This window comes from Myotis nattereri (genome assembly GCF_964212035.1).
Source record: "Myotis nattereri genome assembly, chromosome: 13".
In the NCBI taxonomy this organism is placed as follows: Eukaryota; Metazoa; Chordata; class Mammalia; order Chiroptera; family Vespertilionidae; genus Myotis; species Myotis nattereri.
This window is the reverse complement of record NC_138088.1, coordinates 12,437,508-12,451,389: the sequence shown is the minus strand read 5'-3', so window position 1 is coordinate 12,451,389 and position 13,882 is coordinate 12,437,508. Positions and strand designations below refer to the sequence as shown.

At 57.6% G+C, this 13,882-nt stretch overlaps 1 protein-coding gene across 1 annotated transcript; it reads left to right on the top strand.

The window, feature by feature from the left end:
• The first annotated feature begins 6,645 nt into the window (after positions 1-6,645).
• PPIF (peptidylprolyl isomerase F) lies at positions 6,646-13,594 on the top strand. Its single transcript, XM_081104589.1, has 6 exons — positions 6,646-6,928; positions 8,380-8,410; positions 8,860-8,948; positions 10,533-10,629; positions 11,346-11,421; positions 12,606-13,594. Exons 1-6 carry the CDS (start codon positions 6,737-6,739, stop codon positions 12,739-12,741), a joined length of 621 nt encoding a protein of 206 aa, XP_080960715.1. The 5' UTR covers positions 6,646-6,736; the 3' UTR covers positions 12,742-13,594.
• Positions 13,595-13,882: the final 288 nt, after the last annotated feature.

The following is a 13,882-nucleotide window of genomic DNA, read 5'->3' as shown; positions in this document are numbered from 1 at the left end:
CATCAGAGAGAAGGACATCTCTGGATTCATTCTGGCACCTGTAAAGTCCCCTAGTCCTGCCTCTACCCGGCTCATGGCTGAGTTTTGGGAGGCAGCAAGTACAAAGGGAATGAGAGGAAACAGCTATTTCACTAAAACCTTTGTAAGACATTGAGGCCCAAGTTACCCTGCCGTAGGGCTGTTATGGGTTGAATTGTATCCCCTCAGAATTCGTCCGTTGGCATCAACCCCCAGTCCCTCAGGAGGTGGCTTTATTTTGAAATATGGTCATTGACATTGTAATTCATTGAAATGAGGTCATTGGGGTGGACCTTAGTCCAATATGACCAGTGTCCTTATAAAGGGGGAATTTGGACACAGAGATAGACAGGCGCAGAGGGAAGACAGCGCAGAGACTCAGAGAGAAGCCAGCCAGGTATCAGCGCCCCGATCTGCTCCTTCCCTCACGGCCTCAGGTGGAAGCGACCCTACGACACCCGGGCTCTTCTGGCCTCGGAGCTGTGGGACACATTTCTGTTGTCAAAGCCCCTCAGTGTGTGGCACTTATGGCAGCTCCAGCCAATGCATGCAGGACCCCAAACGAGTGAGAAGGAGGGCTTTCTGCCTGTCGATGGGCCACCTGTCAGAGCAGGACAGCCCTCCGCAGGAGTAGACGGGCTTGGGGGTCATTGAGACCTCCCGGGGGGCTGGGGCAGGAGAGCGCTTATTTTAATTGGAATAAAAGACAAACAATGATAGGCAATATCGACGGGAAGGTAGGCACTGTTGATCAGAAAGGGGTTTGTCCTAATGGACAAGGGAGAGGTGTCAATGCTGGGAAGTAGAGGTTAAGAGGGTGAAGCCAGTAGGATATTACATAGGTCTACAGCACAAACATCAGCAAAGGGAAAAGACTGCAGAACAGCAGGCCGTTTGCCTCCGGGCAACGCAGGTGGAGAGCCCAGGCTCAGGCGAGGCCTGAAGCAGCACTGAGTCCTGGCAAAGGCTCAGCCCCACTCCTGGGCACCTGGCAGTGGGAGCCTCTCCTCAGGGTAAGGATGCCAGTCGGTTCTGGTAAACAGAGGAGGGGAGGGGGCATCTCAAGGGCTCCCTGGGGCTGTGCTTGACCTCTTGGGTCCTGCCCACCAGACCCCTTTCCTGTTGACTCGGGGCAGGAACTGTGCAGATAAATTCAGTATTTATGTATTGCTGACTGCCCTGGTGGTGCCATCCCTGCAGGGCTGGGAGCCAATGGCAGGTTCTCTAGGGCAAGGAAGCCCAGCCAGGGGGACCGTGCAGACTTAGTCAGCAGACCTGGGTTCAAATCCAGCTGAGCCACCTGGTGTCGTGGAGCCCTGGGCAAGTCACAGGTTCCCCTGAGCTCCAGAGCTGTTGTCCGTCACATGGGGTCCCCAGCCTCTGCCTCAGAGTTGTCACAGGACTAGCGGGGATTGCAGATCTAAGTCACCACGCATGTGTCAGGCGAGCGGGAAACACGGCTGCATGGAGGGGGTGTGTCTGGCCCAATCCGCCTCAGGAGGCCCAGCTCAGAGCCCATCAGCTCCTGCAGAAACACACAGCCAAGGGGAACTGGGAAGAATTCAGTTTCCACTCCGCACGGGAGTGACCCTGGGCAAGTCGCTTACCCTCTCTGGGCCTCCCTTCCCTCATCTGTAAGGCAGGGTCCTCCTGAGGGCGCGGGCCATGTACACAAAGTGCTTAGTGCAGGGCTGGCACGGAGTCATAACCTGAGATGCTGTCCCCCCCAGAGGCCACCGAGCTGCCACGGCCACCCCAGCTCAGGCTCCCGGGCTGAGCACTTCCTCCCGCTCCTCTCTCTCGGGCTCCCTGCATTCACCTTCGGAGGAACCAGACAGGCGTCCCTGTGTCTCAGGGCCGGTTTTCCCTGACTGCCCTGGAGGCCTTTGCCACAAGCGCAGGTGACACAGCCAGTTGGGGGGCAGGCAGGGGAGGCTGCATGTGCAGCAGTGTGCAGGGGTGGCCTTTGAAGGGCCTGGCTGAGGGCAGGGTGTGCATGTCTTACGTATCTAGTGCTTCGGAGCAAGTGACCCCAACACTGAGGGGCTTTAAATGACAAAAATTTATCACCTCACAGCTCGCAGGGCCCAGGTGTCAGATGTGGCTTAGCTGGTGCCTCTGGCTCAAGGTCTCTCTGCCCTGGCCGGTGTTGCTCGGTGGTTAGAGTGTCGGCCCATACACCAAAGGGTTAGGGGTTTGATTCCTGATCAAGGGCATGTACTTGGGTTGCAGGTTCAATCCCTAGCCAAGGTCAGGGCATAGGCAGGAGGCAACCAATCGATGTGTCTCTCTCACATAGATGTTTCTCTCTCTCTCTCTCTCTCTCTCTCTCTCTCTCTCTCTCTCTCTCCCTCTCTCTTCTACCCTCCCTCCCTTCTATTCTCTAAAAATAGAAAAAACATGCTTGGGTGAGGATTAACAACAACAACAAAAGAAGTTGCAGTCAAGCTGTGGCCTGGGCGGCAATCACCCAAGGCTCCTGTGGACCTGCAGGCCCCACTTCCAAGCTCGTGCACATGCCCTGGGCAGGCTGCAGAAGAGCCACATCCAAACCGCTCACAGGGCGGTGGCTGGACTTGGTGCCTCACCATGGGGCCTCCATCGGTTGCCTGGAGTCACTGTATGGCAGCCAGTGAGGAAAGAGAGAGAGAGAGAGAGAGAGAGAGAGAGAGAGAGAGAGAGAGAGAGACCCAAGGCAGGGCCAGTCTCTGTAGCCTGCTCTTGGCAGTGGCACCATCACTTTTTCAGCAGTCTGTTCGTGAGGAGGGATTAGGACAGGGTGGAGGACCTACGTCATCAGTCCAGCCTATACCCGAGGCGAGGGACTGCACCAGGCCATGCCCATCAGGGCAGCATCGGGGGCATCTTGGAGACCGCCTGTCTCACAGCGGGGAGTAGGAAAATGGTGCCATCATAACTTTGTTTATAGAGTGGAAAGAGCCCAAACCCAGTGTCCCCAGCTCTAATGCTGATGTCGTGTGTAGCCAGGACTGCTGGTCACCTACCTGGTTAGAGCCCCAGCCTCCTCCTCTGTCAGAGGAGATAACAGGAGGGGGTGAGTCCTGCCCTGCTTTGCCCTGCTGCTGCCTCACCCAGGGGCCCACTCTGGGAGTTTCCCCAGACCTTCCCCTTTGGGGACTCTGGTCATTGTGCCCACCACCACCCCAGGCCTTGGGGGAAATCCCTCCTGCCTGCCTCTCTCTGCCTCCCCCTGTGCTCTATTCAGAGCATGCTCTGGCCCAGCCCCATGTGGTTCCTGGAAGCCAGCAGAGAGAGGCAGATGCATTCACATTGACTTTGTGAAGGCTGGGGTGCCATGGGGGACTCCCCAGAGAGTGCAGCGATCCAATGGCCTGTTAGCATCCTCTGGCTGGATTTCTGCATTCTCACCAAGAACCCTTCTTCTGGGATCCTTGTCAACTGCCCATGACAGATATTCTCCTGGACCCCCACACTCCCCAAATGGAACCAAGAAAGATGAAGTCCAAGGCTCCTTCCACCTAAGGCACACAGTCCCAGTGACTGACACTGGCAATGACATTAATGAAAACCCCATCTTGTGCCCACCCCCAACCCCTCGTGGAAGGATCTCCAGGACACCGGAACGTCACAGCCCATGACAACCACAACATCTGCTCCTGCCGAGCACACGGGCACCTGGGAGAGGCTTGCTCAGCGACACGGATCATCACGCGGCACTGTAACTGCCCTTCCCTGCCTTTGTCCTTCTGTATCCCCAGGGCGAAGCTCAGCCTGGCGCACAGTAGGTGCTCTGAAAACATGTCTGCTGAGTGAATCTTGCAAGAGTGGAGAGGAATGTGACCGTAGTCCCAGTACTTCTGGTCAAGTGACCGTGGGCAAGGCCCCGTCCCTCAGAGCTCTGGTTCTCTCCTGTGCACAGTGCAGATCAGAGCTTGCAAACTACTGGCCCAGAGGCCCCACCCAAGTTGTAGATATGTTGTTTCTGGTTCATTCCGTGTTTAAGTTCATGTGAAATTAGTTCCCAACGTTTAAACATTGGCTCTGTGAGGCCTAAAGACTGGTGTTACAGGACCCATGGGTGACAAAAGCCCTGGATTGACACCCTGGCTAAGAAGTCACTTGGGCTGAGTAATGGAGAAACTGCTGTTTCCGAGGATGACACAGAGGCTATGAATAGCCTCAGAGCCAGGTGAGTGCTGATACCTGCCTGTCCACTTGTGCCACAGTCCCAAGGGCTGGGCACTTTTCAGTTGATGGCTCAGCCCACGGACTGTGCCTCTTCCTGATGCCACTGAAGACAATCAGGAAGAGATGGCCACACCGCTGAGCCTGTGGGGGAGGGAAGCTTTCCTCTTTGGAAGAAGGTAATGATGATGCTTGGTTTTCTAAAGATGGTGGAAGGAGTAACATGAGTGAAGGAAGCTGGTACTTGGTCCAGGTCCTGGGGACCGGGGTGGGGGGTGGGGGCAATTGCACCATCAGTGGATCACCCGTTCGAGCTATCCAACAACTTCAGACTGTGCTGGGTTGCATATCTGGCGCTTCGGCCAGGCGGGGTGCACTGTGCTCTCTGTTCCTAAAACATAGATAGGAAGGTAGTCACTGTACTGATGCTGTACTGTGTCGGGAACAAATTGTGTAAACAAGCCTTTGTAACTAACTTTGCGGTTTTTGCAAATAAAAACGCTGTAACTCCTGTAGTCAGCACTGCAGTTCAGCCTCTGCTTCGGCAGGGTGCTGTAACTGTAGTCGCTGGCCAGCTTAATAAAGGCTCCTAAATCTTGATCTGAGTCCCTGGTGGTCGTCTCCACGGGTCGCCCCATTACAAGACCTCAGCCTGGCCTCCAGGGCCCCTGTGTTTCCCCCCACCTCACCTCTTTCAAAGCCTTTCAGCTCATGGTCAATGTCACAGCTTTTGCTTGAAAGTGCCCTGATCTCCCCCAGCTCTGGGCTGGTTTTGGCTCATTCCCCCTCCTCTCCACATCTTTGTGTCTCTGCCCCTCAAATGTGATCCCCCAAGCAGATACCTCCCCAGTTCCTGTCTTCCACAGTCCCTTGGCTAACTCCTCAGTCCCGTGTCTTCCACAATCCCCTGGCTAACTCCTCAGTTTCTGTCTTGCTGTGTTGCCTATTCAAGGCTTGTCTCCCTTGCCTTTCTCACCCTGTCCCAATAACCAGCTCCTCAATGACAAGTGAGAAGGCCTTCACATGCCTGACCTTGGAGTCAGACAGATTCCAAGTGAATGAGGGCAGCTCTTCCCGAGGAGGGCTGCTCATGCTTCAGTGGGTGAGGATAAACTGAGGCCCTCCAGGAGCAGGCTTGAGGGACAAGCGGTACCACTAGGGCTGGGTGACCTGAGGGCCTGAAACTGATGAGTGGGGTGATTCCTCTCTTTCTCTTTCAAATTGACAGTGTGCACTGATACGGGGTAACCTGGGAGATGGGCCGGGGCACCCAGGTGGGGCAGGGAGTCAGTGGGCTCCCCCTTCAGGTCACAATTGTGAGAAAGGGGGAGGCATTTCCCAGGAAAGAGTGAGGCCCCGTCCTGAGCTGACCTGGAGAGCCGCTGGGGCTCTGAGTGACCGAGTCCTCCTAGACTAGGAATACCGACAAGGGGATTGTGAGCCTCCATGAAAGGCCCAAACTAGCATTCTCATGAGGCTAGGACACTCCGCTCTGACCTTCTGACGTAGCTCGGGTCGGCATTTTGCGGCCCACCCCTTCCCAGGAGTTGGTTCAGTCTGGCAGGAAAGCCCAGAGCTGGTCTCAGCTCAAGTCCACCTGGCTCCAAGTCTAGCTGCCACCTTCTTCTCTGGCCCCTCAGACCTCTGAGCCCCTGCAACAGAGACCCATTGCTGTCTGAGCCCCAAACCCTAAGCAAACACTGTTTAGACTCTGCCCATCACTGGTGGCTTAGTACTTAACAGGTAACAGACTCCTCTTTCTCTTTCTCTCTCTTCTCTCTTCTCTCTCTCTCTCTCTCTCTCTCTCTCTCTCTCTCGTCATTTTATCCTCCGAACAGATCGGGAAAAGGCAGAGTAAGGATTATCCTCACACCCTTATTCTTACTCTTCAGAGAGGAACCTGAGGCCCAGAGAGGTCTGGGAGGACTGGCACAGGCTGGTGGCGGGGACTCCAGGGTTCTCCCACCCCTGGACACTGCTTTCCTCTCCCTGGGCCTCAGTTGCCCATCTGGAGGGCACAGATGCTCTCCTAGGACCCCTGCCTGTTAACCCCTTGCTGTGGGCCTCTCATGCCTCGCGGGCCTCTGTGGAGGGGAGGGCGGGAAAGGGTAGCCCTATATACAAATGTAGGCATTCGTTACAGTCAAATAAAAACATATAGATGCTCATATTTTGGAGCTAACCACGTTTTAACATTTGTTCCCTTTTTGAAGTTAATCTATTGGGACCCTCACAAAATGGAACTGGTCCCCTTTTTGCGAGGTCGTACCTGTCCTCAGGTCTCTGGCCCTGGTGAAGTTCAAAGGACATCAGGCTCTGCCGCCTCACCAGTCGGCTGCGTTACCCACCGAGGCCGGCAGGGGTCGCCCGCGGACAGGCCCGGAGGGGGCGTGGCGGGGGCGGGGCCACGAGCCTGCCGGGCCAATAAAGGCGGCGCGCGGCGGCGTGGACTTCACTCGTCCGGGTGCGCGTGACCTTCGCGGCCGTTTCCTCCGCTTGCACCGGAGATCTCCCGTCCCGACCCGACCCGACCCCACCGACCCGCGTCGCTATGCTGGCGCTGCGCTGCGGCTCCCGCCTGCTCGGCCTGCGCCCTGTCGCGCGCTCCTCGCCGCTGCGCCTCCCCGCGGCCCGCACCTGTAGCGGCGGCGGCGCCCGCGACCCCTCCGCTGCCGCCGGGAACCCGCTCGTGTACCTGGACGTGGGCGCCGACGGGCAGCCGCTCGGCCGAGTGGTGCTGGAGGTGAGCCGCGGCCGGACCGCGCCGCACTGCGGTGGGGCGTCCTCGGGAGGGCCCTGGGCCCTGGGCCCCAGGCCGGCGCTGTGCCCGGCGCTCTGGGTGCCCTTGCCTCCCACTCCCGGGCTCCGGCCTCCGTTTCCCCATCTCTAGGAAGGGGCGTCGGACGGGTCTCCACCCTCCCCTCGGAACTTCGGAGAAGTGGAGGCGGGGGAAGGGTATGTGTGGGCGGGAGAGCTCAAGGTCAGGTCGTGGATGGTCAGGGCCCGGCCCACTAGCCCGCCCGGGTGAGGGGAGGGGTTCCCAGGCCGCTCGGTGTCGGAACCGAGACCAGAACCGCGAGGTGGGTACCAGGGGGTCCGGATCCTGATGGCGCGGTGGGCCGGCCTGGGCGCGCACGTGGCGGCCTTTGCTCCCGGCGAGCGGGGTCCGGCCCCGCCCCCACCCCCACCCGGCCCGCCTTCGGGCTCCCTGGCCATCGGGCACCCCTGTGATCGGGCTTCTTGGACATGGGGCTCCCCGTCTTCGGGCTCCCCCGCCAGGCTCTGGGGAAGAAGGGAGGTGGTTAGGACACCGCCCCCCCGCGGAGTGCGGGGCTGGGCAGGCGGCGGGCTCCCGCCACCAGGCAGACCCCCGGATGCCCAGTGGGCTGTGTGCCCGGAGCCCAGTTCCAACCCCAGCCACCCTTCCAGTCAGTTCCTGCTCCTGACTCTGTGGGCCGTTTTTTTTAAAAAACGAAAGCAAGAAGCAAAGAGTCCTGAAGGTAACGGCGGGAAGGTAGCAGAAGCGCGCTGTGACCTTCAAGCGTGGCCCAATTTTGAGCAAAGGGGGCTCAGTTAGGCCTCAGCTTGTCTGCTGGAACATGGAGATCGGCATTCCTGCTGTGACCTTCAAGCGTGGCCCAATTTTGAGCAAAGGGGGCTCAGTTAGGCCTCAGCTTGTCTGCTGGAACATGGAGATCGGCATTCCTGCTCCATGTATTTTCATGGTTTGGCGCCAGGGTGGTGTTGGAAGCTGGGAGACAGGGACCAGCGTGGCCGGGGCTCCGGCCTCTCCTATCCCCACCCCTCTTGCCTCTCTGAGCCTCGGTTTCCCATCTGCGCATTGGGAAGTGGACTGGCTCCCCCCACCCCACCCCCACCCCCGGCCCTGAGGCTGGTGCTTTGGGCCCAGCTGTATGGTCTCTCTTCCCGGGGAAGCAAGCCAGGGCGGCCCTGTGATCTCTCCTGACACCTTAGGAAACCGAGGCGGCCTCCTCCCAGCCTTGGATTCAGGAAGCAGCTGGCAAAAATGATAGTTGCTTAGGCTGCCTCCTACACAGCGGGAGTAACAGGAATGGAATGGCCCAGGGTGATTTCTCGGTCTCCCGGCCTCTGTGGAGGTTGGGTGGTGAGGAGGTTCCTTCCTTCATCGGCCTCCGGCCTAACCATCTTCTCATCCCTACTCTCTCCCTGCAGCTGAAGGCAGATGTTGTCCCAAAGACAGCAGGTAAGAGAGGGGAAGGCCAGGTGGGTGGGCTGGCAGGAGGGGTCTGGGCAAGCAGACCCAGGATCAGATGGGAGTTCCATGTGGGGCTCAGTGTTGGCCCTGCCCACCTGTCTGGTAGCAGCCTCAGTATCAATAGAGGCCACATGTAAATTTCCCCGGGACAGCTTCCTCCCTCGTGGTGTCCAGTGTGACCGGCTGGTGGCTCACAGCCTTGAACTCCCTACCCCGCTGGCCTGGTGCTGGAACAGCGAGGATTGTTTGCTCTGCCACTGAGGTCAGAGAAGGAGATGACATGTCCCAGGTCACAGCCAGAGCAGACTTGGGGCGGGCTAGGGTCTTCCAGGCCCTGCTCGCCTGGGGGGCTCGAGGGGATGCTGGGTGGAAGGAAGTACCACCCTTGGGGCTGAGTTGAGGCCTGGCCTGCTGACCTGCTCTCCCTTGCACCCTAGAGAACTTCCGGGCCCTGTGTACCGGGGAGAAGGGCTTTGGCTACAAAGGCTCCACGTTTCACAGAGTGATTCCGTCCTTCATGTGCCAGGTACTGTGGCCTCGCTGCTCAGGGGCCTCTGTAAGGGGACAGTGGGGGCCACTTCACAGTGGTGTTCTGAGGGGTGATGGGTGAGCATGTGCCTGGTGCTTGGAAAGTTCCCAATGGAGGGCAACTGTAATTACTCTCCTGGCCTCTCACCCTGGGAGGCTGGAACCTGTCTGCGCTGCCACAGCCCTTCCTGCCCCAGAAGTTAAGCAATGGGGCAAGTGGCAGGGTGGCCCTGCCCAGCTGCGTTGGGAAAGTTGAGCCTGTGGAGGGAGCGCTGGCATTGGGTATGGACGTGCGTGGAGGTGGATCTTAAGGCTTAGAGGACTAGTGTACAAAGTCTGAGGGTGCCCCTGTGTGTCACGGAGCCCGTGGCGTGGGAGAAGAGGAAGAGGAGGAGGAGGAGGGAGAGCACGAACAGGAACGTGCAGGTCTGGGCTTGGAGCTTCCATTTCCAGAGAAGAGCATCTCTCGGTTGGGTGAATGTGTTGTTTAGTCATGTGTCCTGCCCGTTTGTCAGAGGTATTAGCCCATTTGTCAGAGGCGTTAGAATTGCTGAGTCAGGTTTGAGGGTAGCTGTCGACAGCAAGAACTTCTAGGGGTCAGGACCTGTGCTTCCTTGGGGATTGTCCTCTGTTGGGTCAGACCCTTCTAGGGCAGGGGGCTGGGCCCTGAGCCAGCAAACCCAGAGGTAGGGTAATCCTATGGTAGCGAGTGGCAGTGGGTTGGAGCTGGGCTTGCTGATGTGGTAAATGCCACAGGAGGGGCAGAGAGGCTGTGGCGTGGGACAGGCTTGGCCAGGCCCTGTAGCTTTCTGCGTCAGAGGCTCCCAGGAGCTGCGGTGGGTGTCCCGAGCCGGACTAGCGTCTTCCTCTGAACAGCGGCAGACAAGGCGGGGACTTGCAAAGCTGGAGGCTCTCGGAGGCCTGAGGAGGCCCCACCGCAGGGCCCAGGCCAAGGTTTAGAATCATCCCTCCTTGGGGACACCTTATTGGCATTTGTGGGTGCTGCAGGTGGGCTGCCCAGGTTACCCCTGTGACCTGAGAAGATCCCTTTTCGGGAAAATGGCAGCAAGTCCTGAGGAGGGGACCCATCCCTGCAAAGGCAGAGGGGAGCCAGGGGAAGACTGGGGCAGGGAGGGGCTCAGCATGGGGACCGACTCTGTGCCAGCTGCTGCTCCCCACATTCCAGACCTGGGATCAGGCCCCTGGACACCTCCCTGTTTATCCTCTAAGAGTTGTGGGTAGCAAAGTCTGGGTCAGTAAGAATCCTGTCCTCGGTTGTTAAATCCTTGGAGGGTCATTTAAAAACTTTCTCAGACAAAAAGTGAGTCCTTCGGAGACCAGGATAGTTATTGTCAAAAAATATTGAAGCTTATTTTACTTTGCTTATTTTCCTTATTATTTTATTAGCCCCTATATAATTGGATGTGTTTTGACCCCTTTGCCTAAAGGCTTCAGCGGGGTGGGCCTGGTGGGGGGGTGGTTTCTGGCGGGGGGTGGTGGCTGGTGAGCGAGGGGCTCCCCCGCGCTGCAGCAGTGTCTCCCTGCCGTCTGGCAGCCACTCAGAAGGTGCTCTGTGCTACAGGCTGGCGACTTCACCAACCACAACGGCACAGGGGGGAAGTCCATCTACGGCAGCCGCTTTCCCGATGAGAACTTCACACTGAAGCACGTGGGGCCAGGTGAGTGGGGGCCGTGTTCCCTGGTCCGAGTGCCCACGCTTTGACCCCGCCTCTGGCTGCCGGGCAGGCCTGGAGGCTGCAGTGTGAGCCCTGACAGCTCTGTCCCATCATGCGCCTTCTTCCTTCAGTGCTCAGTTTGTTGGGCTTGCCTAGAGCAGTGATGGCGAACCTATGACACGCGTGTCAGAGGTGACACGCGAACTCATTTTTTGGTTGATTTTTCTTTGTTAAATGGCATTTAAATATATAAAATAAATATCAAAAATATAAATCTTTGTTTTACTATGGTTGCAAATATAAAAAAAATTTCTATATGTGACACGGCACCAGAGTTAAGTTAGGGTTTTTCAAAATGCTGACATGCCGAGCTCAAAAGGTTCGCCATCACTGGCCTAGAGCTTTTTCCTTCTGAGCTCTCCATTTAAAAACCAACTAGCCTTTGGGAACCTGGTAAGGGGGAGAGCCTTCTAGCCAAACCTCGGCATTGTGTCGGCTTTAAGGCCCACGGTGCAGGGTGAGAAGCCCAGAGTCGGTGGGTCCTGCCCTGGCTCTAGCTGGAGCTTCCCAGCCCTCTCCTTCCTCTGGAGGGCGGCCCGGAGCTGCTCGTCCTCGGGGCCTGGGCCTCTTCTGACTCAAGTGTCCTTGGTGTCGTTTGAGCCATCCGCTCTTTTGAGCGACACCCCAGGTGAGGTGGCTCACCCCTGCCTGTTTCTCAGGTGTCCTGTCCATGGCAAACGCAGGCCCCAACACCAACGGCTCCCAGTTCTTCATTTGCACCATCAAGACAGACTGGTGAGTTCCCGCTCCCGACTCCAAGCGTGGGGGGCAGCCTTGCAGCTGGAGGAGGGGTTGTGCACTTTGGGAGGAAGGTAGTTTGGGGCTGGACTGTCAGCTCTGGGCCAGCAGCCCTCCTGGGGCTGTGCCTCTGTATGAGAGAAAGAGGAAGTTCCTGAGAGGATTGAGGGAGAATATGGGTAGTTCTTGCAACTCTTGCTGTCAGCTGGGATTTTCTCAGTGTGTTTTGCACACACATACAGAGTACATTTGGGAAGTGCTGCGGAACATATCAGACCTCGTGGCCGTCCTAGAAGCCGTGTCCTGTTTGCCTGGTGCGAGCTGTTGTTTCCCAGGCTTATCTGGACCGTGGCGTGCACTTGGGAACCGCTGTAGTAGGCTTGTGGGTGTCAACCCGTTTTCATCAGGCATGAGCAGAGGCCTGCAGGCAGCCCAGCCCCTTTCCCACATGCCCATGGGTTTTAGGGACGTCTTCCCAGCAAGGGATGTGTTTCTCTGCCAGAGACCCTTGTGTCCCAGCCCTGGGGCACCTGGGGTGGAGGGGACCACAGCAGGCCAGGGGTAAGACTTACTAAAGCCCATTCCTCAGGACTCTGGGGAGACCTGGGTGAGGGTAGATACTAGTTGTCTCCAGCCTCCAAGCCAGAAGGGCCGGTTGTCGGGCTGGGCAGGCAGTTGCTCGCTCCGCCTGCTCTTCACTCGGAACCCTCCCAGGGCCCTGCAGTTCTGCCCGTGGCTGACTGGCCGGGGCCCTGCTGGTGCTGGACGAAGCTGCATTTAGATTCTCGGAACTCTGTCAGGTTGAGGACTGCTCAGGACTCATTCTCACACACTTGCTATCTGGGCTCTCACCTCATGACTTAAAACAGTTCCATTTACACAGACCTTCTATTCCTTTCGAGTGGTTCACTATCCTGGGCAGAGCAAGGATAACGCCCTTTTCCTGGGCGAGGTTACCAGGCCCGGGCACACAGCGGAGCCCTGGGGGAGGCATCCTTCGCTGTACTCGAGCTCAGCAAGGCTTGATGGATAGCGGGAGCGCTGGGGGGCGGCTCCCACTTCTCGGTGTGCGTCCTTTCAGAAGGGCTGTTCTGGTAGCTAGTGCCATGGGCAGCGACCGTGATGTTGGCTGACATTGCACTCCTCTTGCTTCTGTCCACCTGGCTCACCTGTCCTCACAGGTTGGATGGCAAACATGTTGTGTTTGGCCACGTCAAAGAGGGCATGGATGTTGTGAAGAAAATAGAATCCTATGGCTCCAGGAGCGGGAAGACGTCCAAGAAGATTGTCATCACAGACTGCGGCCAGTTGAGCTAACCCCTGTGGCCAGGGTGCTACGCCCGCAGCAGCTGCACCTGGGAGCCGACTCACCAGGTGGCTGCCTCGGGCTCCCGGTGGAGGTGCCCCGCAGAGTTGCCTGTGCTTGCTCCATCGCCAGGTGCTTGAGGGAGGCATCTCGGACGTCAGAGCTCCCCGGGCCCCCCAGGCTGCTTCCTCAGTGCCCGCCCTTCTTCAGGACCCTGTCTGGGCCCCCGTTGTGGACATCATGTCACTGCTCCTCGTCAGGCATCGGTTGTGGCTGTCTAGCCCGAGTGCACATGTGCCTTGGACATTGGGGGGTGGTGATGGGTTCTGATTTCTGCCTTTTCCTTGATCAAGGGGGAAAGTCAGATGCTGCAAAAAAAGGCTGTGAATGTCTGTAATGATATCTTCCTAGTAGGAATAATTTAGTTAACAAGACGACCTGGAGATGAAGCTGTGACTGACGACTCCATGCTGTGCGGTGGCCCCGGCCACAGACCTCCCGTGCGTGGCCTCTGGACGCAGCCAGGGCTTCCTGAAGGATCTCACGGCCCAGGCCTGGCCCCGCCCCTGGGAGTCCGGCGTCTTGCTGCTGTTTCTGAGGAGAGTCTGTGGGGCAGAAGCAGATGAACCTGGGAACCAGGCCATTGCGAGCTGAGCCGAGTCGATGTGAATCCCTGGGTGGAAATTGGAAACGGCCCATGAGTACCGTGGGCTCCGGGAGAAAGTGAATGTGTGTTTCCTGGCGGGCTTTGGTTTTTCTGTATTTAATAATTTAATCAGTAATTTGAATCTACTGATGATGTGTAGACTTCAGAGACATGTATTTGTGTTCTCCTTAAATGTGAAAATAAACCCTATTTTCTATAAAGACTGGTGTGTGTGACCGCCTTTACTGAGTTATCCTGTGTCTGCTGCTGTGCTGAGGGCGTTTCCATGGACTGTCAGTCACCCCAGCCACCATGAGGGTGTACTGCCCTCCTGTTTTACAGGTGAGGGAATGGGCTCAGACATCAGCACCTACAGCCTTTCCAGGAGCACTGCTTCCACCCAGCATGCCAGCTGCCCTTGGTGACAAACTCAGTTTTGCTCAGCTCACAGGGGAACAGTAGCGCTCACCTCACCGGGTGAGGGTCTGATGGATGCATGCAGAGCA

Excerpts from the sequence above, each read along its gene's own strand:
- PPIF (XM_081104589.1), top strand. The coding sequence starts at position 6,737 with ATGCTGGCGCTGCGCTGCGGCTCCCGCCTGCTCGGCCTGCGCCCTGTC. Across the intron at positions 8,949-10,532 it reads TTCCGTCCTTCATGTGCCAG|GCTGGCGACTTCACCAACCA; the intron begins GTACTGTGGCCT and ends TCTGTGCTACAG. Across the intron at positions 11,422-12,605 it reads TGCACCATCAAGACAGACTG|GTTGGATGGCAAACATGTTG; the intron begins GTGAGTTCCCGC and ends CTGTCCTCACAG.